Here is a 23645-nt window from a genome sequence, read left to right on the forward strand (position 1 = left end):
GATGAGTGCCGCCATATTGGGTCACGACCTGGGGTACAGTATATGAAGGCGCGGGGCTCCCCCACGGTTCTTTTTTGGTACACTCTATAAACTTTGTAACATTTTGTTACGTTTCGGTTTCTTACTATGCGCTGAGAGGCATCGGCGCCATCCGGAGACGCGGTCTCCACCTCAGCGCTCTCGCAGCCCCTCGGGTTGTCTTCTCTGAATTAGATCTTGGCCGCAGACGCTTCCTCCTTCCAGACGGCTAATAAAACTGCCGTCGTAAAAAAACAAAGCCAAAATAGCAAAAGTCTACTTACTGAGTAGTCGCACGGTGAAGTTATACGCGCCGAGTTTATTGGACGCCAGGCATGTGTAATTCCCATAATTCCTTGAGGTGACATTTGAGAATAGAAGCACGGACCAAGTCCTCTCGTTCTGGATCTTCACACCTTCCATTCCTGTAGCCAGTCTGTCGAGGACGAGGCCGGGGCAGTCAGATGGTAAAATGAAGGAAAAACGAAAATGTCAGTGGAGCTGCCGTCATCATCTCCGAATAATCACATCATCGTCTCATGCAGAACTTATAGCGTCTTGGAGACGTGGGCCGGGATGGGACGTGGTGAGACATCCTCGACCCCACCAGGACTCACCGTAGACTCCATGGAGAGTCAGACGTTCATGTTCAGCATCTCGAGCTGAATCTTTATTGACCATTTAGGGTCCAACATCACCCAAAACCCGACGCAACGTTGACTTTGGGGTGGTCTTGGACCATAAATGGTCAACTTAAGTGGGAGCGAGGTGGCTGACCTCTCCCAAGACAGTGAAATAATATTGTATATGGATATACTGTATACAAGGTGCTCATTAAAGGGGTTGTTTTGGGTCTGGTCCAGCTACCCCTGCTCCTCAGTTCAAGTGGTACGTTCCATTGTTTCTTCCAATGCATGGACTCACTGGTCCCATTGGTTACGTGCTAGATAGCGGTGACCTCACCTGTAACCAACGTGGCCAGTGATTGGCTGCCGTGATCACCAGACCCTCTGGGCCCAACAGTCCACAGATCGGAGGGCCAGAAAAAAATAAAAACAGACAACCCCTTTAAGACGTCCACCAGTTGCCGTACACTTGTACGGTCACACTTATACCAGAATGTGTCAGGTCACGTTGAGGCCACTCTTCTCCATCAACCTATAAACTCGAAGGAAATCACTGAAATAAGAAACAAAGGCGGGACACAACAAGGGTCCCGTGGGATCGGGGGGGAGAAAGGGGCCAAAAATCAGCAAAGGGTGATTAGGAGTCCAGTGGGCGGTCCCTCAATCACTCAGTAGGACCGCCCCCTGGACTCCTAATCTCAGAATGAGTTGCCAGATTGTACACCGTGCTCATGTGACAGGTTCTCTTAAAGGGCCAGTCCACCTTTGCCACTAATGTTTTTGAAAAGAACCTATTGGATATTTTTGTATCGGCTCGCCCTCCTTACACCTCTCCGGCACTCACCGCTTGTCATCCTTATACCACTCAAACTCTGCCGGTGGCTCGGCTAATGCTTGGCAGCGCAGCACGGCCGGCTTCCCGACGGGGGACTGAGCGTTCTTGACATCGGTGATGAATGGAGGATCTGGGGGGAGGGAAGAAAATCACAAAAATTTGATAAAAAAAATAGAAATTTTATATTTATATTAAAAAAATAAATTACAAAAATATTTCATTTGCACTGTTGCTTTGTATTTGTAAATATTCCTAGATGCGTATTTGACTTTCTGGAATCTAGGAAAGCTGGGTGACCTATTGGCTAGCACTCAGCTTTTCCAGATACAATTCATATGGCTGTTGATAGCAGTCACATTGCTTGGCACACAGCTTTCCTCCAGATTACTCATAACAAGCCAGTATTACTTAGCAGTGTATGGCGGTATTATTTGGAAGTGGAACTGCAGTGTTATGAGGGTAATACATGGTAGTGTTGTTTGCTCTCCTTTAGGGGTGATTAGCTGGGTACTATATGGTGTTATTATGTTGGGCTGTATATGGTGGAAGTATATGGTGGCATTATATGAGTATTATATAACAGTAGGTAGTGGGTACAAGATGGCAGTATTATGTATGGGCATAGAGGATGAATTATTTGGTTACTACATGGCTGTGTTATATGGTAGTAACTTAGTAGTATGGCATATGGTACTAAATGGTAGTATTATTTTGGGCTCTTTGCATGGAGTATTATTTGTTCACTATATGGTGTATTATGTGAGCTGTGTACAGTCATGTTACAGTATTTGGGCAGTATAAGGTGTGTCCAACATGGCAGAATTATCTTTAAACTATACGGTAGCACTACAAGGGTATTATATGGCAGTATTATGTAGGGTCTTAAAATATGTATTACCAGGTTGTATTTTGGCACTAATATATGGGCTACTTTAAGGGGCACCATATGGTATATTATATGGACTATATATGGCAGTATTATGTAGGGTCTTAAAAGATGTATTATTTAGGCTCTACAAGGTTGTATTATAGCAGTAATATATGGGCTACTTTAAGGGTCATTATTTACATACCATATGATATATGATATGGGTTATATATGGCAGTATTATATAGGGTCTTAAAGGGTATGTAACTTGTTTGCCATACGATAATAGTATGTGAGCCTTAAATGGCAGCATTTCGTGAGCTCTTTAGGCATTATATGGCGGATATACTAGTATGTAGCCTGTATAAGTCTATACTATCTTGGAACAATATGGCGGTATAGGGTGGGCTGAAGAAACTGCATGAAAATACAAGAGCTGTGGATCTACTCTGCTCCATTTTCTAAAATCTGCCTATCTAGGATGGAGCATAACAGGGGAACAATCTTTGTATAACTCTGCCCTTCCGGAGCCTTAGAAAGCTGGGTGGGGGCAACTATAATCTTACAATAAGCAGGTACCGCAGCCACTGGCAGAGATAATACCTATAATTACTATGTATACAGTGATGATATACCGTACGGGCGACACGCGTGGCGGTATTTCCTCATGTTTAGCTGACTTATTGATTTCAGGTTACACATTTTCGCTCTGCGATCCCGCGGTGTGAATACGTTTCTCGCCTGGGAAGTAAAATATGATATTTACATTGTAACTGCGACTTTTATTTCCTTAATGCCCTTAATGGGTTTCCCACGGGAGCGGAACGCCACCAAGCGCTCTCCGTTTTTCAGCGCTGGGATTGCAGTCGACTGCTGCTTTCTGTCGTGTGATAGAGACAAATCTAGGACGGAGACCATTCCGCTCGCTATCTATTGCCAATGAAAGCCGCGTCTTTGCTCTTTCTCCTGACATCTACGGCTGAGGGCTGGTGGCGGCTGCACCCGCTTATTGTAAAACGGCGTTTTATGTTTTTTATGTCTGCCATTTCCCTCGCATTACGCTCCGTTTTATGATTTCAGGCACATAATATGGACCCTTTTCTATAAATAATACATTTGTGTTATTCCCCACCGGCAATGCGACACTATTTGGTCTTAAAAGCGAAAATGCGCATTTAATGGGAAATATTTCGCTGCTGTGCGGTTTATTGTATGACCTGGAGGGGCGAGGGCGAGGGGGCGAAACCAAAAAGGGTGGAAATCCAAAACCACATGATGTGTTGGTTGCAACAAAGTTACCAATATCTCAACTGGCAACATCGGGGCATTCAAGTCCCACCCCCAAAAAGAATTTTGGGTGGGGTTTGAACAAATTCCAACTTTTTGGGGGAAGTTTATTGGGATATGCCCCATGGGTCTGGGTTGTTTTCTAAAAATTGAGACCTGACTAGGGTTGAGCGAAAAGATCGGATTCCGATCAGCGATCGAGTAAATTTCACGATCGCGATCCGAATTACGATCCCGATCTTTTCCGGCGGGATTGAGGTCGGAGGTTATCTCAAGATCGGCTCAACCCTATTCATGTATATATCATGAATAGGGTTGAGCGATCGAGTAAATTTCGGCGATCGAGTAAATTTCACGATCGGGATCGGCTGGAAAATGATCGAAAGTCGGATTTTAAAAACGATCCTGAAATCTCAAGATTGGCTCAACCTTAGACCTGACAAATTTGGGACAGCTGGACAATAGGTGTTGATATATTGATTGGGCAGCCCCAGTATTTTTGTGTACCCCCCGATGGCCAGAGCCAAATCTTATTGCATATGATCAGTAAGTTACATGGGTCTCTCTAGGACCCAGAGTTGCCCGATCATTCATCACTGGGGTCCCCCACTAACATTAAAAATCACCCCCAATGGATTTTACGTTGAAATTTAAGACAAGTTGATAGCTATTGGGGGTGCAAATATTAAAATATCCCTTGCCCCCACCCCATGGACTATGTCCACCGCCCTGTTTCCCGCATGCAGCACTCACAGTTGACTGTGATCATCACTTTCTTGCTGTCGGGCATGGACACTCCATTGGACGTGATGCACTCGTACTCTCCCGCTTGCTGCCGGTTGATTTCGGTAATCTCCAATAGTTCGCCCTCGTTGGAAAACCCGTCTGTGGGGTGAAGGTGGGAGGGAGAGGTTTGGGGGGAGGGCAGGAATGAGGGTTGCGGGGTAGGAATGAAAGACAAACACACACTTACAACACAGAAACACAACATGAAAGTTATCACCTCCACTTGTAGCTGAAGATCGAAAATATGTTTCCTATCAGTCTAGGTAACCCCACACCGGGGTACAGGTGGGGTACCCCCTATCTATCTGCAGGGCTGGGGTGATATGCAGGGTCTGGTGACAGTAACCTATCTATCTGCAGGGCTGGGGTGATATGCTGGTTCTGGTGACAGTAACCTATCTATCTGCAGGGCCGGGGTGATATACTGGTTCTGGTGACAGTAACCTATCTATCTACAGGGCTGGGGTGATATGCAGGGTCTGGTGACAGTAACCTATCTATCTGCAGGGCTGGGGTGATATGCTGGTTCTGGTGACAGTAACCTATCTATCTGCAGGGCTGGGGTGATATGCAGGGTCTGGTGACAGTAACCTATCTATCTGCAGGGCTGGGGTGATATACTGGTTCTGGTGACAGTAACCTATCTATCTACAGGGCTGGGGTGATCTGCTGGTTCTGGTGACAGTAACCTATCTATCTGTAGGGCTGGAGTGATATGCTGGTTCTGGTGACAGTAACCTATCTATTTGCAGGGCCGGGGTGATATACTGGTTCTGGTGACAGTAACCTATCTATCTGCAGGGCTGGGGTGATATGCTGGTTCTGGTGACAGTAACCTATCTATCTGCAGGGCTGGGGTGATATGCTGGGTCTGGTGACAGTAACCTATCTATCTGCAGAGCTGGGGGTGATATGCTGGGTCTGGTGACAGTAACCTATCTATCTGCAGGGCTGGGGTGATATGCTGGTTCTGGTGACAGTAACCTATCTATCTGCAGGGCTGGGGTGATATGCTGGTTCTGGTGACAGTAACCTATCTGCAGTGCTGGGGTGATATGCTGGTTCTGGTGACAGTAACCTATCTATCTGCAGGACTGGGGTGATATGCTGGTTCTGGTGACAGTAACCTATCTATCTGCAGGGCTGGGGTGATATGCTGGATTCTGCCTACAGACTCGATCCCCTATACATTTGCCCAAAGTGACTCCAAAATTGACCCCTAATTTTGCTTTAGAGCCTGTGGGCCGTCTCTTTACCCCGACCATGTTGATAACAATCCCATAGATATTCCACACGATAGACCATTTCTGATTCGCGGTTTGTACTCATTTTTCACTCTTTCGCCCATATTGGAGGTTGGGTCACATCTCCTGCCCCCTTTTGGGGTTCCGTATAACTTCCATATAAGTCTCAGTGACCCCGAGTCTTGGTAGTCACCGAAGTTAAGAAGGAACCATACCATTGTTCCTGGGGAGAGGCGCCGTAACGTACGCCGTCATTCATTCTCACAGTTTTGTAAATATTGACAAGAAAATTTCCAAAACATTTCTATTTCTGAAGCCGATCCGACGGCGACGATAGTTGTTGCAGTGGAAACCATCTAAATCTAGTACGCCTCTTGACCTCTCGGTTTACGTACGGCAGTAACATATGGTAAAATGGAGTTGTTTTGATAAATATTAAAAAGCAACGGAGCGAAGAGAAAAGGAGGGAGAGGCGGGAAGGACGAGAGATTCATACCCTGAGCCGCCCGTATCGGGCCTACAGGACAACATATAGGGGGAAGGAACCATGGGGCCAAAATACCTAAGGCCTTGGCACTTGGGGGCAGCGCATCGCCCACCGACACTACACACCCCATAGTAGGTGGATCACCCCGGTCCAAGCCCGTGGTACATGGGGCCCAGGGCAACCAACTATTCCAGGAAGACAACACAAATTGCTGAAGTCTACCACAAGATTCTCCATTGTTTACCCAACACTAAGACAAGTATTTAATAAAACAGAGGGCCGCAGAGCGGAGGGCCCCTTGCTATAAGGGGTTAAACACGCGGCTCGTGGTGGCCAGGGGCACGGCTAGAGGGGAGCATAGGCTGCGGCTGCACCTGGTCCTTGGAGCCTCAGGGGCCCCAGAGGGGGAGACAAGGGCCACAGGTGAGGTGTAATAGTTAGGTGCCCCGTCATAGGTTTTGCATTAAGGTCTAGGAGCCCCCCGGTTGTGCCTCTGGCAGTGGGAATGGCCGATTGTCACTTCTAGAATATTCTCCCTGTGGTCGGATATAACCGATCTCTGCAGAGGGGGAAAGAAAAGGTGGAAGGAGCAAAGCAAGACGTGCCGAAAAGAGATGAGCGGCAGAGGAGTGACATGAAGGTGTAGAGTAGGAAGAGACATGAGACAGAGATGTGAGGAAGAGGAGAAGACTGGAGGAGGCACAGCAATGGGGCAGAGACAAGGAGGAAGAGACAAGGAGGAAGAGGAGAAGACTGGAGGACGGACAGCGGTGGGGGAGAGACATGGGGCAGAGATAAGGAGGAAGAGGAGAAGACTGGAGGACGGACAGCGGTGGGGGAGAGACATGGGGCAGAGATAAGGAGGAAGAGGAGAAGACTGGAGGAGGCACAGCAGTGGGGCAGAGATGTGAGGAAGAGGAGAAGACTGGAGGAGGCACAGCAATGGGGCAGAGACAAGGAGGAAGAGACAAGGAGGAAGAGGAGAAGACTGGAGGACGGACAGCGGTGGGGGAGAGACATGGGGCAAAGATAAGGAGGAAGAGGAGAAGACTGGAGGACGGACAGCGGTGGGGGAGAGACATGGGGCAGAGATAAGGAGGAAGAGGAGAAGACTGGAGGAGGCACAGCAGTGGGGCAGAGATGTGAGGAAGAGGAGAAGACTGGAGGACGCACAGTAGTGGGGCAGAGACATGGGGCAGATGTGAGGAAGAAGAGAAGACTGGAGGAGGCACAGCAGTGGGGCAGAGACATGGGACAGAGACATGGGACAGAGACATGGGGCAGAGATGTGAGGAAGAGGAGAAGATTGGAGGAGGCACAGCAGTGGGGCAGAGACATGGGGCAGATGTGAGGAAGAAGAGAAGACTGGAGGAGGCACAGCAGTGGGGCAGAGACATGGGACAGAGACATGGGACAGAGACATGGGGCAGAGATGTGAGGAAGAGGAGAAGATTGGAGGAGGCACAGCAGTGGGGCAGAGACATGGGGCAGAGACAAGGAGGAGGAGTGAGGCTAAAACTTGATGCAGAGGCCTAGGGCAGAGATGAGAGACAGAGGTATGAGGCACAGAAGTGACAGACAGTAGGTGAAGGTGCGAAGCCCAGGACTGAGGCCGGGACATAGCGATGGGGGATGTGGAGATATCATAGTGTTATATCAGGGAGCTTCAAGTTATGTATGGGGCAGAGATAAGAGACAGACATGAGGTACAAGATATCTCTATGCCCGGCACGCTGTCTGTCTGGTAAGCTGTGTCTATGCCTGGCAGGCTGTCTCTCTGTCTAGCAGGCTGTCTCTCTGTCTGGCGTGGCATACTGTCTCTCTGCCCGGTAAGCTGTCTGTATGTCTGGCACACTGTCTCTCTTTTTGGTACACTGTCTCTCTGTCCGGCAGGCTGTCTCTCTTTCTCTATCAGGCTATCTCTCTGTCTATCAGGCTGTCTCTCTATCTGGCACACTGTCTCTCTCTCAGGCTGTCTGTCTGTCTAGCAGTCTATCTCTCCGACACACTGTCTCTCTGTCCGGCACACTGTCTGTCTCTCTGTCTGGCTGTCTCTCTCTCTCTCTCTCTCAGGCTGTCTCTCTCTCTCTCTCTCAGGCTGTCTCTGTCTGGCACACTGTCTCGCTCTATGTCTCTCAGGCTGTCTCTCTCTGTTTGACACACTGTCTCTCTGTCTCTCAGGCGGTCTCTCTCTGTCTGGCACACTGTCTCGCTCTCTCAGGCTGTCTGTCTGTTGTGCACACTGTCTCTCAGGCTGTCTCTGTCTCTCAGGCTGTCTGTCTGCGCTACCTCTGGGCTCAGGACATGGCGGCATCTTCTGGCACACTGTCTGTCTCTCTCTCAGGCTGTCTTTCTGTCTGGCACACTATCTCTCTCTCTCAGGCTGTCTCTCTCTCTGTCTGACACACTGTCTCTCTCTCTCTATCTGTCTCTCTATCTGACACACTGTCTCTGTCTCTCAGGCTGTCTCTCTCAGGCTGTCTCTCTGCACTATCTCTGGGCTCAGGACATGGCGGCATCTTCTGGTACACTGTCTGTCTCTCTCAGGCTGTCTGTCTGTCTCTGTCTCTCTCAGGCTGTCTGTCTCTCTCTCTGTCTGGAACACTGTCTCTCTCTCTCAGGCTGTCTGTCTGTCTGTCTCTGTCTCTCTCAGGCTGTCTCTCTGCGCTACCTCTGGGCTCAGGACATGGCGGCATCTCCTGGTACTTGTTAGCTATTGCTGCGGCGTGCTGTGTGATCCTGCGGAGCGGCCGCCGGTACAGCCATGTGTATAATACGGGGGGAGGAGCCGCCATCCGGGATGGAAACTGACTCTATGTGGAGCACGCGGCGGATCCTGGGCGAGAAATTGAGATTAACAATGACGGCTGCGGAGAGCGACAGAAAAGCTGCTACATGTGTGCAGAGGAGGCTGAGACGTGACTGCTCCAGAGGCTGCTGTAGGGGGCGCCACATGGCAAATACGTCTCAGTATATCACAATAGGTGTGACATCTGAACAGAGACCTAAGGCCTGAGGCTGCATCACATGACTCCCTCAACTTTATGGGCTCCCAAGGGCCCCTCCGATCTGTCGCATATAAAGGGAGCCTCCAACCCTTTACCCCCTTCAGGTTTTAGGGCCATAATGCTGTGTTGTTTAATCTCTTAGTATATTCTCATACTGGCTGAGGCTTTTTTTCCTGATACAAAGCTCCAAATCTCCTGCATAGGCCGAGCTTTCAAATATAACATGTGGTTCCCTCCATTCACCACTAGGCGGAGCTATAAGTTTACTGACTACTGTGTTATTATTGCATTCAGTTCATAATAAGTATGCAGTCAGCTCCCCCTAGTGGTGGCTGCAGGAAGACCAATGACTATGCAGGAGATTTAGAGCTCTGCATCAGAAACAGGAGAAATCTGACACATTGTAACAAGCCCCACTGCTGTGTGCAAGAAGGAAAGCAAGCAGAGATCTTGTAAGAAAACATGGTACTATGGCTCTGACAGGTGCGGAGGACAAGGCTCCACTATGTCCAGCAGACAATGGGGGTAGCAGGACCCCCTCTGTTCTACAATTTAAGTCCTATCATTTGCTCCTATGGGCAAATCCCTTTAAAAAGGACCTTTAACCACCTCCACTAACTCTTTGCATATCACTAGGTGGCGCTCCACTGATTCCGGCACCGTTGGAATTTTTTCTCTAGCCCCTACCATCCCTGAGCAATAAGTCCGGTTAGTTTCAGTACCCAATACACTAATCATGTTCTCTACTGTAAGGTGGGTGGTCCTAGGGTAGGTAGTCTGAGACCCGCCCACCCGACAGTAAGGAGCCTCATTAGCCTACTGGGTGCTGAATTAAAACAAAGATTGCTCAGGAAAGGTGGGGGCTAGAGAAAAAATTCCAACTGTGCCAGAATCAGTGGATTAATATGTATTGGAACATGTGAGGAGCTGGAGATGGTGGAGGTGGGGAAAGGTCCTCCTTAAAGGGGTTTTCTGGGGCATATATAGTGATGATCTATATTTTGGGGGCCCCGATCAGTTGGTTAAAGCGGTGGTGTGTTCGGATGAGCACTGTGGCCTCTCTACTAAATACTAACACAGATATATGGTAGTGGCTGTTCTTGGTATTGCAGCTCAGCCCCATTCACCTGAATGGGACTGAGCTGCTGCTGTATCATATGTCCAGTGAACGTGATATTGTGAGCTCATGAGTGCCATGACCACTTTAAACACTGTAGGGGTTCCATTTTTCAAACCCCCCCCCCCCACCAATCACATACAGAGAATTTATCAATATGTAAAACCCCTTTAAGTGATATTTAGAGGACTTGACCTTACATGGACGTGGATAGCAGGCAGCGGTATATATAGTAATCCCTGATCTAATCCAATGATTAGACCCCCTAGTATATTGAGGTAGGGGGCCTCGCTGACTTATCTGAAGTGGGAGTTGAGAAGAAGACGCGGGAGTGAAAGTGTTAATATCCTTCACCTGGAATAGATGGGCGCGCCTCCCTTATTCTTGGCTCCGCTGACTTCCTGGCGTGCGGCTCACTCCATACATCAAAGTCATGGCCGGGGATGATGTATACGTTTAATGCGTTGCTCTAATACATCAGAGGAGAGATGGTTGGCTGATAATGTATGGATATGATGTATCACCGCGCCACCGTCTGCCGCCTGATCTATGGGGTCCTCCGCCACAGCGCAGAGTATGGGAGGCCTCCAGCTCCATAGCCAGGCTCTACTGTAGATCTATGTGGCCTCCCATAGTGACCGGACCCTAAGAGGAGCCGGAACGCCCCATCGATGAGGTCTACGTCCCCTTCAGTCCATTTAGACTCCAGGATCTAGGCTGGGTCTGAAAAAGTTGCAATTTTTGGTGTCTGATGGGGATTTTGTGCAAACATTGTAACTTTTTGCCTTTTGTGTCCAACTTTTTCTATTGTAATCAAGCAAGGGATCCATCGGGGCGGCAGGGACACCTCGGCCTGACAGATTTACTATAACTTGCACCTGGCCTGAGTTCTAGCTGAAATCTAGATATATCCCGTGCTCCTCTACACAGCTCTCTGCATCCTTGTGCAGTAATATAGAGTATTCCACATGGCTCTAGAACATGGCTCTATATACTGTGCACTGCACTACTACTGCACTGTACTGATCTGGAGCAAACTGTGTTCCTCTAGAACATATATCAGTTATGTACTAACATAGCCCTGAGTATTCTGTACCAATCTAGAACAGAGCGCTATGTAGCACTGCTTCTATCTAGATTTCGCTATACAGAACTATACAGAATAACTAATATAGTACTGCATCAGTATACAACATTCTGGATGAATCTAGTACATGGTTCTAGGATCTACACTCACCGGCCACTTTATTAGGTACACCATGCTAGTAACGGGTTGGACCCCCTTTTGCCTTCAGAACTGCCTCAATTCTTCGTGGCATAGATACAACAAGGTGCTGGAAGCATTCCTCAGAGATTTTGGTCCATATTGACATGATGGCATCACACAGTTGCAGTCGCAGATTTGTCGGCTGCACATCCATGATGCGAATCTCCCGTTCCACCACATCCCAAAGATGCTCCTCTATTGGATTGAGATCTGGTGACTGTGGAGGCCATTGGAGTACAGTGAACTCATTGTCATGTTCAAGAAACCAGTCTGAGATGATTCCAGCTTTATGACATGGCATTGCATTATCCTGCTGAAAGTAGCCATCAGATGTTGGGTACATTGTGGTCATAAAGGGATGGACATGGTCAGCAACAATACTCAGGTAGGCTTTGGCGTTGCAACGATGCTCAATTGGTACCAAGGGGCCCAAAGAGTGCCAAGAAAATATTCCCCACACCATGACACCACCACCACCAGCCTGAACCGTTACCGATACAAGGCAGGATGGATCCATGCTTTCATGTTGTTGACGCCAAATTCTGACCCTACCATCCGAATGTCGCAGCAGAAATCGAGACTCATCAGACCAGGCAACGTTTTTCCAATCTTCAATTGTCCAATTTCGATGAGCTTGTGCAAATTGTAGCCTCAGTTTCCTGTTCTTAGCTGAAAGGAGTTAAAGGAATTTCACCGAGCAAACCACCAAGACTTCTATTCAAACTGGATGGTAGATTTAAAAACAGGAGCTTTTCAGCAGCAGTATAAACATCCGGCACCTTCCAAAGGTGAAATAGACACAAATCAAGCAGACCAATGGATGAGAAAAGAACTGCGCTTGCTCCAAATCCGTTGATTAAACACGTTCTTTTATTATGGTTCTAAATACACAGTGTATTTAGAACCATAATAAAAGAACGTGTTTAATCAACGGATTTGGAGCAAGCGCAGTTCTTTTCTCATCCATTGGTCTGCTTGATTTGTAGCTGAAAGGAGTGGCACCCGGTGTGGTCTTCTGCTGCTGTAGCCCATCTGCCTCAAAGTTCGACGTACTGTGCGGCGTTCAGAGATGCTCTTCTGGCTACCTTGGTTGTAACGGGTGGCTATTTGAGTCACTGTTGCCTTTCTATCAGCTCGAACCAGTCTGGCCATTCTCCTCTGACCTCTGGCATCAACAACGCACTTCCGCCCACAGAACTGCCGCTCACTGGATGTTTTTTCTTTTTCGGACCATTCTCTGTAAACCCTAGAGATGGTTGTGCGTGAAAATCCCAGTAGATCAGCAGTTTCTGAAATACTCAGACCAGCCCTTCTGGCACCAACAACCATGCCACGTTCAAAGGCACTCAAATCACCTTTCTTCCCCATACTGATGCTCGGTTTGAACTGCAGGAGATTGTCTTGACCATGTCTACATGCCTAAATGCACTGAGTTGCCGCCATGTGATTGGCTGATTAGAAATTAAGTGTTAATGAGCAGTTGGACAGGTGTACCTAATAAAGTGGCCGGTGAGTGTAGATTTCTCTATACAGAATAACTAATATAGGACTGCATCAGTATACAACATTCTGGATGAATCTAGTAAATGGTTCTAGGATCTATGTACACAATGCCCTATGCACTGATATAGCACTGTGTTAATCTGGAGCATGCTGTATACTTCTAGAACATAGCACTGTATGTACCAGCATATGGTATCTGAAACTAAATCTCTCCAAGACTGAACTACTACTGTTTCCACCATTTAACAGATCTGTCCCTGATATATCCATTGCAGTCTCAGGCCTTACTATAACTCCTAGGCAGCAGGCCCGCTGCCTCGGGGTCATGTGTGACGCAGACCTTTCCTTCACCCCTCATATTGAATCACTCGCACGTTCATGTCACCTCCACCTCAAAAACATCTCCAGAATACACCCTTTCCTCACCAGAGATACACTAAAGACACTTATTGTCTCTCTGATTCATTCTCGCCTTGACTACTGTAACTCCTTACTAATCGGTCTTCCCCTCACTAAACTCTCCCCTCTACAATCTATTCTGAATGCAGCAGCCAGGCTCATCTACCAGGCTAGACGCTACAGCGATGCGTCTGGTCTGTGCCAGTCGCTATAAAGTTATCCCCCTCCCCCACAAGGCTCTCCATAATGCCGCACCTCCATACATTTCCTCCCTCATCTCTGTCTACCGCCCAACCCGTGCTCTCCGCTCACTCAATGACCTAACACTTACATCCTCTATTATCAGAACCTCCCCCGCTCGTATACAAGACTTCTCCCGAGCTGCACCACTTCTCTGGAATGCTCTACCCCGGACAATCACATTAACTCCCAATTTCTACAGCTTCAAACGCAAACTAAAGACGCATCTTATCAGACAGGTCTATCACAATGTCTAACATAAACCCTTCCGTACTGTAATTAGAATCCCCAAAATTCCCGCTCCCACATTACCCCACATGATATGATGCCATTTCAGGCTAACTCTATCTGTCCAAGCTCCATCCACATGTTACAGGACACAACTAGTGACAGCTCATACAGGTTTATGTTTGTGTAATGACAGTCACCTCTATTACAAAATTATATGACCCCCTGTATAAGCAATACCGCCCCTGCTACCTCTTGTGTCACCCCCTCTACCTCATAGATTGTAAGCTCTTGCGAGCAGGGCCCTCAGTCCCATTGTGTGAAATGACTTTCTTTGTTATGTATCTGTCTGTATCTGAACCCTACAAATTGTACAGCGCTGCGGAATATGTTGGCGCTATATAAATAAAATGTATTATTATTATGGTAATGCTGTGCTAGCAATCTAGACTAATAATCTAGAACCATACTGATCTAGAACGTGATCTCTATAAGTAGCGCAGCCCGTGTGCCGTGTGTTCCTCATTCAGTATTTCTCTGTTCTCGGGCCAGGATATCATTACACTCGGGATAACAAGCGCAGATTTGTCCAAGTCTAAGGCTGTCGTATTAATCCGCAGCAGGCCTGTGTACACGCCAGATCTTGTACCCGCTAATATCCCATCACAGGCAGGATCACAGCTGCGCTCAGCCCACATCTTGTGCTGATACCAAACATATTGTAGACATGACAATATCCTGACTAATCCAGAATCCAGATGTGCACACAATATGCCGAGGAGCTGCACAATGCTGACAGCTCCATAGACCCAGCCTGGAGATGAATGTGCAAATATTATCTCATTAAATAGCAGAAATCTGCCCCGAAATCAGGGAACGGGGACAATGCAATTGTGGGACATTCATAGCACTACAACACTCAACGTGTTCATCATACAATTCTAGAATACGCTATAGTACAGCGCTACAGCTCCATCTGTAACTATTATATACTCCATATATACTCTGTACAGAGTCCACTGGACATGACTGTGATACAGCCCCATCCTCTTGATAGACATTCCCCTCCCCCTCCTCCTCCGACACCCTGGTCACCTATCTGGGGTCATGCTGCTCTCGGGGCGTCCTCACCTCTCAGTTGCTTCCAGGTGACAGTCGGCTCCGGTTTGCCCACGGCTAGACACATGAGGTTGACATTACTGCCTTCGTTCACGGTGACGCTGGAGGAGATGTTCACAATTCTGGCCGGAACTGAAATAAAATTAAAAAAAATTCCCATTTATTAAGGTTTTATTTATGTAAAAGCTTGAAAAACAGAGTCTCGGTAAATAGCAATCCATGCGTCACCCTCTACTGAGAGATTTGATGTTCAGGGTTGCAGGAGAGCTGGGTGACAACTGCAGTGGGAGGCGAAGTAGCTGCCATATTCCTTTATACCTAAACTCGCATCCTCGGTCCCTCATGGGCGGGGCCAAGTGAGCAGGGGTGGAGACTAAAGCTTAATTTGTGTAAGATGACTTACCCAATTTTGTGGTGTAAGTAACTACTGAAACCTACCCCAAATGCATGCTCCAGTGAATTGTGGGGAGTCCCAGAGGGTCCCTGCAATGCTTCCTCTTACCTGTAGGGGCACTGTTACAGCAGATCACAGCTCTCCTAGCAGTGGCCCCCCTGTCTGAGCAGCAGTATTACTACATATCAGTAATACGATGTGCCTACTACTCACAATGCAGCACAGCCAACCCCAGACTCTGCAGCGTTTCTTATTAATTCCCAGATATATCGCTTCATAAATAGCAGAGGAAAGAGACATAAAAGACAAGAAAGTGATAAAACACCAGCAAAGCAACCGAGCAAATAAAGAGCGAGCACTGGGACCAGTTACTGGAGTCTACTGGGATGGAGCCGTCACATGGTCAGATCCATCCATATGTATAGAGGAGGAGATAAGCGTCTAAAAGACACCACCGAGGCCACTGATCTCTCCACCGTAGATATTACACTATAGGGAGGATTCATCACCGACAGAAAGCTAATGTCTAATCCTACAGTCATCTGTACTATGTGTAATGGAGAAGTCACAGAACTATCTATCTATCTATCTATCTATCTATCTATTTATCTATTTATCTATCTATCTATCTAACTCCTATCTATCTATCTATCTATCTATCTATCTATCTATCTATCTTCTATCTATCTATCTATCTATCTATCTATCTTCTATCTATCTATCTATCTATCTATCTATCTATCTATCTATCTATCTCCTATCTATCTATCTATCTATCTATCTATCTATCTATCTATCTCCTATCTATCTATCTATCTATCTATCTATCTATCTATCTATCTATCTATCTATCGTGTTGGCCAAAAGTCTTGTCCCCCCTGCAGTTCTGTCAGATAATCCTCGGTGTCCCCCAGATAATGATTACAAGCACAAACTCTTTGGTAATATCTTCATTTATTTTGCTTGCAATGAAAAAAACACAAAAGAGAATGAAAAAAAAGTCACATCATTGATCATTTTACACAAAACTCCAGAACTGGTGCGGACAGAAGTATTGGCACCCTCAGCCTAATACTTGGTAGCACAACCTTTAGACACAATAACTGCGCACAACCGCTTCCGCTAACCAGCAATGAGTTTCTTACAAGGCTCTGCTGGAATCTTAGACCCTTCTTCTTTGGCTCCTGCTCGCGGTCCCCCCTGAGATGTGAAGGGGGCCTTCTCCAAACTGCCACCAAGAGATCTCTCCCCCTCCCCCACAGGTGTTCTATGGGATTCAGGGCTGGACTCATTGCTGCCACTTTACAAGTCTCCAGGGCTTTCTCTCACCACCATTTTCTAGTGCTGACCTGAAGTGTGTTTTGGGTCCTTGTCCTGCTGGAAGAGCCCTGACCTCTGAGGGAGACCCCGCTTTCTCACACTGGGCCCTACATGATGCTGCACAATGTGTTGGTCGTCTTCAGACTTCATAATGCCATGCACACGGTCAAGCACTCCAGTGCCAGAGGCAGCTAAGCAACCCCAAACCATCAGGGACCCTCTGCCATGTCTGACTGTAGGGGGCGTCTTCTTCTCTTTATTTCCTGTAATCTCTATGTTGATGCCTTTTCCTACTTTTGTCTCCTCTGACCAGAGAACATTCTTCCAGAACGGTTTTGGCTTTCTCCGGTAAGTTTTGGCAAACTCCAGCCTGGCTTTTTTCTGTCTGTGGGTAAGAAGTGGGGTCTTCCTGGGTCTCCTACCATACAGTCCCTTCTCATTCAGACGCTGACGCTGGATAGTACGGGGTGACACTGTTGTACCCTCGGACTGCAGGGCAGCTTGGACTTGTTTGGATGTTAGTCAAGGTTCTTTATCCGCCATCCGCACAATCTTGCGGTGAAATCTCTCGTCAAGGTTTCTTTTCCGTCCACATCTAGGGAGGTTAGCCACAGGGCCATGGGCTTTACACTTCTTGATGACACTGCGCACGGTAGACACTGGAACATTCAGGTCTTTGGAGATGGACTTGTAGCCTTGAGATTGCTCATGCTTCCTCACAATTTTGCTTCTCAAGTCCTCAGACAGTTCTTTGGTCTTCTTTCTTTTCTCCATGCTCAATGTGGTCACACAAGGACACAGGACAGAGGTGGAGTCAACTTTAATCCATTTCAACTGGCTGCAAGTGTGATTTAGTTATTGCCACCACCTGTTAGGTGCCTCAGGTAAGTAACAGGTGCTGTTAATTACACAAATTAGAGAAGCATCACATGATTTTTCAAACAGTGCCAATACTTTTGTCCACCCCCTTTTTTATGTTTGGTGTGGAATTATATCCAATTTGGCTTTTTGACAATTGTTTTTGTGGTTTTCCATTGAAGACAAATTAAATGAAGATAATACCAAAGAATCTGTGATTGCAATCATTTTCTGGAAGAACACGAGTATTATCTGACAGAATCGCAGGGGTGCCAATACTTTTGGCCAACACTATCTAGCTATCTATTTATCTATCATCTATCTATCTATCTATCTATCTATCTATCTATCTCATATCTATCTATCTATCTATCTATCTATCTATCTATCTATCTATCTATGTATCTCCTATCTATCTATCTATCTATCTATCTATCTATCTATCTCCCCCCACCCCAGGTTATCAGTGGTCTCTTCCTCCAGTCACCCCCGGTCTCCCCTTCCCATAGAATTTATCATTACTTTAGTGATGAGATCAGTCCTGATATTTGCAGATCACTTACTGCCCGGCTCCATGACATCATCTTTATGACTTTATTGTCATGGCAGAGACGTCTTTATAAAAAGTCCAGGAGGTTTTATGACATATTTTTATAGATTTTATGACTCAGTCTTGTGGCCCTCACAGAGATCTGTAAAAAATATGGCTAAGTGCCCGTGGCCATAGAAATGAATCGGTCCATGTGCTGCACATTATTACAGATCCTTAAGAACAGATAGCCCACTGACCAAGCATACTCCTGTGCACATGGGGCCGTCGCTACAGGATTTCCACAGGTGCCCCCAAAGTTATATTATTTATTCTATTATACTATTCTAATATTATATTATACTAATAGATACATTTTCGGATACATTTTTTGCATGTGCGGTTTCGAGGGCTGTAACGTTTTTACCATTTGCATTATTCAACTAATTTCTGCTTCTTTTTTCAGTGACACATGGGGCTTTATTTTTATGTTGTTTTTAAATTTTCTTTTCTTTATATCCAGAAAAATATTAACAAAAGAGGAGGGAAAACCGGACTGTGTCTCACGTTTTTTTCGTTTTTTTACAAAGTGCTACTAAAAAACTTTATAAAATTGTTTTTGCGCTCCATTATGGTAAATTTTATTTTGTATTGTGTCGTCAGGGGTGGGGCTAGAACCTGTGTTGAGGGCGTGGTATTGGCGTATTCTTTATTTATTTTTTTAATTATTTAACATTACTTTTTATTCTATTTATTTACTTATGTATTTTTTTACATTGTATCCCAATAAGGTCATAATAGACCTTCGGGTCAGAGGAGAGCGGCATCATGGCAGCTCCCATAGCTGTGTATACAGCGCTCAATGAGCCGTATGTACACAAAGACTGGGAAAACGGGGACGGTAATAAACCAGAAGTGGTTAAAAGAGTTGTCTCAGCCTAGACTTTTTTTATGGCTCCTTTACTGGTCCCCATACTGTATGTTGTTGTCAGGCTCAGGATTGACCCATAAATGATCCAAAGGGGTTTAGACCCGGCCTCATCAGTAGTATGGAACCGATTCCAGCACCTGTCTGGTACACAAAACGGGGCCGGAAGCAGAAAGCTCTGTTCACTGTATAGCGGCTGGGTGCTGTCACTGCAGCTCAGCTACGAAAATAATAATTTAGCCGCCCCCCACAGCAAAGCTCCCCAGAGGTGGCCCCCACACAGTACTATATGCCCAGCAGTGCCCCCCTCCCACAGAATTATATGCCCTGCAGTGCCCCACACACAGTATTATATGCCTAGCAGTGCCCCCACAGTATTATATGCCCAGTAGTGCTCCCCCCACAGTATTATATGCCCAGCAGTGGCCCCCACACACAGTATTATATGCCTAGCAGTGCCCCCCACATAGTATTATATGCCCAGCAGTGCCCCCACACAGTATTATATGCCCAGTAGTGTTCACCCCCACACAGTATTATATGCCCAGCAGTGCCACAACCACACACAGTATTATATGCCCAGCAGTGCCCCCCTTCCCACAGTATTATATGCCCAGCAATGCCCCCACACAGTATTATATGCCCAGCAGTGCCCCCCTTCCCAAAGTATTATATGCCCTGCAGTGCCCCACACACAGTATTATATGCCCAGCAGTGCCCCCCACACACAGTATTATATGCCCAACAGTGCCCCCCACAGTATTATATGCCCAGCAGTGCCCCCCACAGTATATGCCCAGCAGAGCCCCCCAAAACTATTATATGCCCAGCAGTGCCCCCCCACAGTATTATATGCCCAGCAGTGCCCCCTCAAAGTATTATATGCCCAGCATTGCCCCCCCACAGTATTATATGCCCAGCAGTGCCCCCTCAAAGTATTATATGCCAAGCAGTGCTCCCCCACATTATTATATGCCCAACAGTGGTCCCCACACAGAATTATATGCCCAGCAGTGCCCCCCCCCCACAGAATTATATGCCCAGCAGTGCCCCCCCACAGAATTATATGCCCAGCAGTGCCCCCCCCAGAATTATATGCCCAGCAGTGCCCCCAACACACAGTATTATATGCCCAGCAGTGCCCCCCCACAGAATTATATGCCCAGCAGTGCCCCCCCACAGAATTATATGCCCAGCAGTGCCCCACACACACAGAATTATATGCCCAGCAGTGCCCCACACACAGTATTATATGTCCAGCAGTGCCCCACACACACAGTATTATATGCCCAGCAGTGCCCCCCACACACAGTATTATATGCCCAGCAGTGCCCCCCACACACACAGTATTATATGCCCAGCAGTGCCCCCCCACAGAATTATATGCCCAGCAGTGCCCCCACCACAGAATTATATGCCCAGCAGTGCCCCCCACACAGAATTATATGCCCAGCAGTGCCCCACACACACAGTATTATATGCCCAGCAGTGCCCCCCACACACAGTATTATATGCCCAGCAGTGCCCCCCACACACAGTATTATATGCCCAGCAGTGCCCCCCACACACAGTATTATATGCCCAGCAGTGGCCCCCACACACAGTATTATATGCTCAGCAGTGCCCCCCTCCCACAGAATAACATGCCCAGCAGTGCCCCCCCCCCCACAGAATTATATGCCCAGCAGTGCCCCCCCACAGAATTATATGCCCAGCAGTGCCCCCCCCACAGAATTATATGCCCAGCAGTGCCCCCCACACAGAATTATATGCCCTGCAGTGCCCCACACACACAGAATTATATGCCCAGCAGTGCCCCCCACACACAGTATTATATGCCCAGCAGTGCCCCCCACACACAGTATTATATGCCCAGCAGTGCCCCCCCCACACACAGTATTATATGCCCAGCAGTGCCCCCCTCCCACAGAATTACATGCCCAGCAGTGCCCCCCCCCCACAGAATTATATGCCCAGCAGTGCCCCCCCACACAGTATTATATGCCCAGCAGTGCCCCCCCCCAGAATTATATGCCCAGCAGTGCCCCCCCCCACAGAATTAGATGCCCAGCAGTGCCCCCCACACACAGTATTATATGCCCAGCAGTACCCCCCCACAGTATTATATGCCCAGCAGTGCCCCCCCCCCACAGAATTATATGCCCAGCAGTGGCCCCCACACACAGTATTATATACCCAGCAGTGCCCCCCACAGTATTATATGCCAAGCAGTGCCCCCCACACACAGTATTATATGCTCAGCAATCCCCCTCCACTTTGGGGCTATTATTATATTCTGAGGTCTCCCCAGACCCCAGAGTGCAATAATCAAAGGCCCAGGGAAGGTGAATAAAAATAACAAAAACTAATACTCACCTTTCCTGGGTAGCTATGGCTGTCTTCAGCATCTTCTCGATGTCTCTGCTGAGGTCTGTGATTGGTCTTCAGCAGCCACATGGGGGTGCATGGACATCATTACACCGCTGCGCCCCATGTGACCGCTAGGCCTAGCCTAATCACAGGCTTCAGTCACATGATGGAAGACACTGGAGACGACGCTGAGCCCAGGAAAGGTGAGTATAACTATTATTCTTAGTCACCTCCCCTGCGCTAGTATCTATTGACAAGGAGCCCAGCAACATGTCGGGGCCCCTTTTCGTTTACATTATGTATAGCAGTCAAGAAACTAGGCTTTCCCTGACTGATATCATAGTGGTATCGGGCCCCGGCCGTCTACAGCTGGCTGCAGGCACTGTACCTTCCCGGGCCCAATCGCGGTCGCACCACGATCGCTAAGCCAAGGCTAAGCTTTAGATCAATAGTAGAACTTTTCGGTCAGACGACCTTCATCAAGTTAGATCTATAAGAGAATATATCAATGATGATCAATTACAGAATGGCTACAACAACTTAGGCATGTATTACCACAAAAAAATAACATGAGAAGGAAAACATAAAACCCAAAAACAACTCATGTAGAAAATGAACGATAAAAGAACAGAAAGCTGAAGAAGAAGGATACAAATAAAAATACATGAAAATAAAGTCAAGTAAAGTAAAATAGAGAAGTACTTGTCAGGAAAAGCCCAAAGAGACAAAGTAACAGACAGCCAAAGAAATGCAGGAAAGGAATGATAACATATGAGAACAAATCAAACAGAATATAGGCCCAAAAATGAAGGAAGGAAATAAACGTAGGAGGAATATCAAGGGAGAATTGTAACAGACCGAATACACACACAAAAACCAGGAAAAGACCCCCGAGTATAATGATTGGAGGGCTAGGAGAGGGAACCTAAAAAACAGTTACTTACCTCTCCTACGCTCCAGAAAGCTTAGGGCCTTGGGCTTGGTGTCGTCCCAGACGTCATGTGGGCCGTTGTGTCCTTATGCGTCGTGACGTAAGCTCGGCTCATATGACGTCTGGTTCATCATTGAAGATGTCCGACACCAGCAGGGAGTGCATCAGAGCCAGGGAGAGGTAAGTAACAGTGTTTTTTATGTTTGTATCCTTCCCTGGGTCTCTGATTATTATAATTATATATTATAATAACGGTTCATGGGTGTCCACAATGGGGGATAATACTGTGTGCAGGGGCCACTATAGGGTACAATACTATGTGCAGGGGCCACTATGGGGCATAATACTGTGTGCAGGGGCCACTATGGGACATAATACTGTGTGCAGGGGTCACTATGGGGTATAATACTGTGTGCAGGGGCCACTATGGGGTATAATACTGTGCGTAGAGGCCACTATGGGGGATAATACTGTGTGCAGGGGCCACTATGGGGACATAATACTGTGTGCAGGGGACACTATGGGGCATAATACTGTGTGTAGGGGCCACTATGAGGCATAATACTGTATGCAGGGGCCACTATGGGACATAATACTGTGTGCAGGGGCCACTATGGGGCATAATACTGTGTGCAGGGGCCACTATAGGGGATAATACTGTGTGCCGAGGTCACTATGGGGCATAACACTCTGTGCAGGGGCCACTATGGGACATAATACTGTGTGCAGGGGTCACTATGGGGTATAATACTGTGTGCAGGGGTCACTATGGGGTATAATACTGTGTGCAGGGGCCACTATGGGTAATAATACTGTGTGCAGGGGCCACTATGGGGTATAATACTGTGTGCAGGGGTCACTATGGGGTATAATACTGTGTGCAGGGGCCACTATGTGGGATAATACTGTGTGCAGGGGTCACTATGGGGGATAATACTGTGTGCAGGGGCCACTATGGGACATAATACTGTGTGCAGGGGCCACTATGGGGGATAATACTGTATGCAGGGGCCACTATGGGGGATAATAATGTGTGCAGGGGACACTATGGGGTATAATAATGTGTGTAGGGGCCACTATGGGGCATAATACTGTATGCAGGGGCCACTATGGGACATAATACTGTGTGCAGGGGCCACTATGGGGCATAACACTCTGTGCAGGGGCCACTATGGGGTATAATACTGTGTGTAGGGGCCACTATGGGACATAATACTGTGTGCAGGGGCCACTATGGGACATAATACTGTGTGCAGGGGTCACTATGGGGTATAATACTGTGT

At 47.3% G+C, this 23645-nt stretch overlaps 1 protein-coding gene across 1 annotated transcript in view; it reads right to left on the reverse strand.

The window, feature by feature from the left end:
• Window positions 1-209: 209 nt before the first annotated feature.
• IGLON5 (IgLON family member 5) overlaps window positions 210-23645 on the reverse strand; it is a 303232-nt gene continuing 279796 nt past the window's right edge. The window contains exons 4-8 of the mRNA XM_075278106.1: window positions 15045-15164; window positions 4388-4519; window positions 1489-1609; window positions 303-454; window positions 210-256 (exon numbers count right to left, since the gene is read on the reverse strand). Of these exons, the coding sequence (XP_075134207.1) occupies window positions 210-256; window positions 303-454; window positions 1489-1609; window positions 4388-4519; window positions 15045-15164 (572 nt within the window). The remainder of the gene's footprint in view (window positions 257-302; window positions 455-1488; window positions 1610-4387; window positions 4520-15044; window positions 15165-23645) is intronic.

Source organism: Leptodactylus fuscus, chromosome 6 (assembly GCF_031893055.1).
Source record: "Leptodactylus fuscus isolate aLepFus1 chromosome 6, aLepFus1.hap2, whole genome shotgun sequence".
Classification (NCBI taxonomy): Eukaryota; Metazoa; Chordata; class Amphibia; order Anura; family Leptodactylidae; genus Leptodactylus; species Leptodactylus fuscus.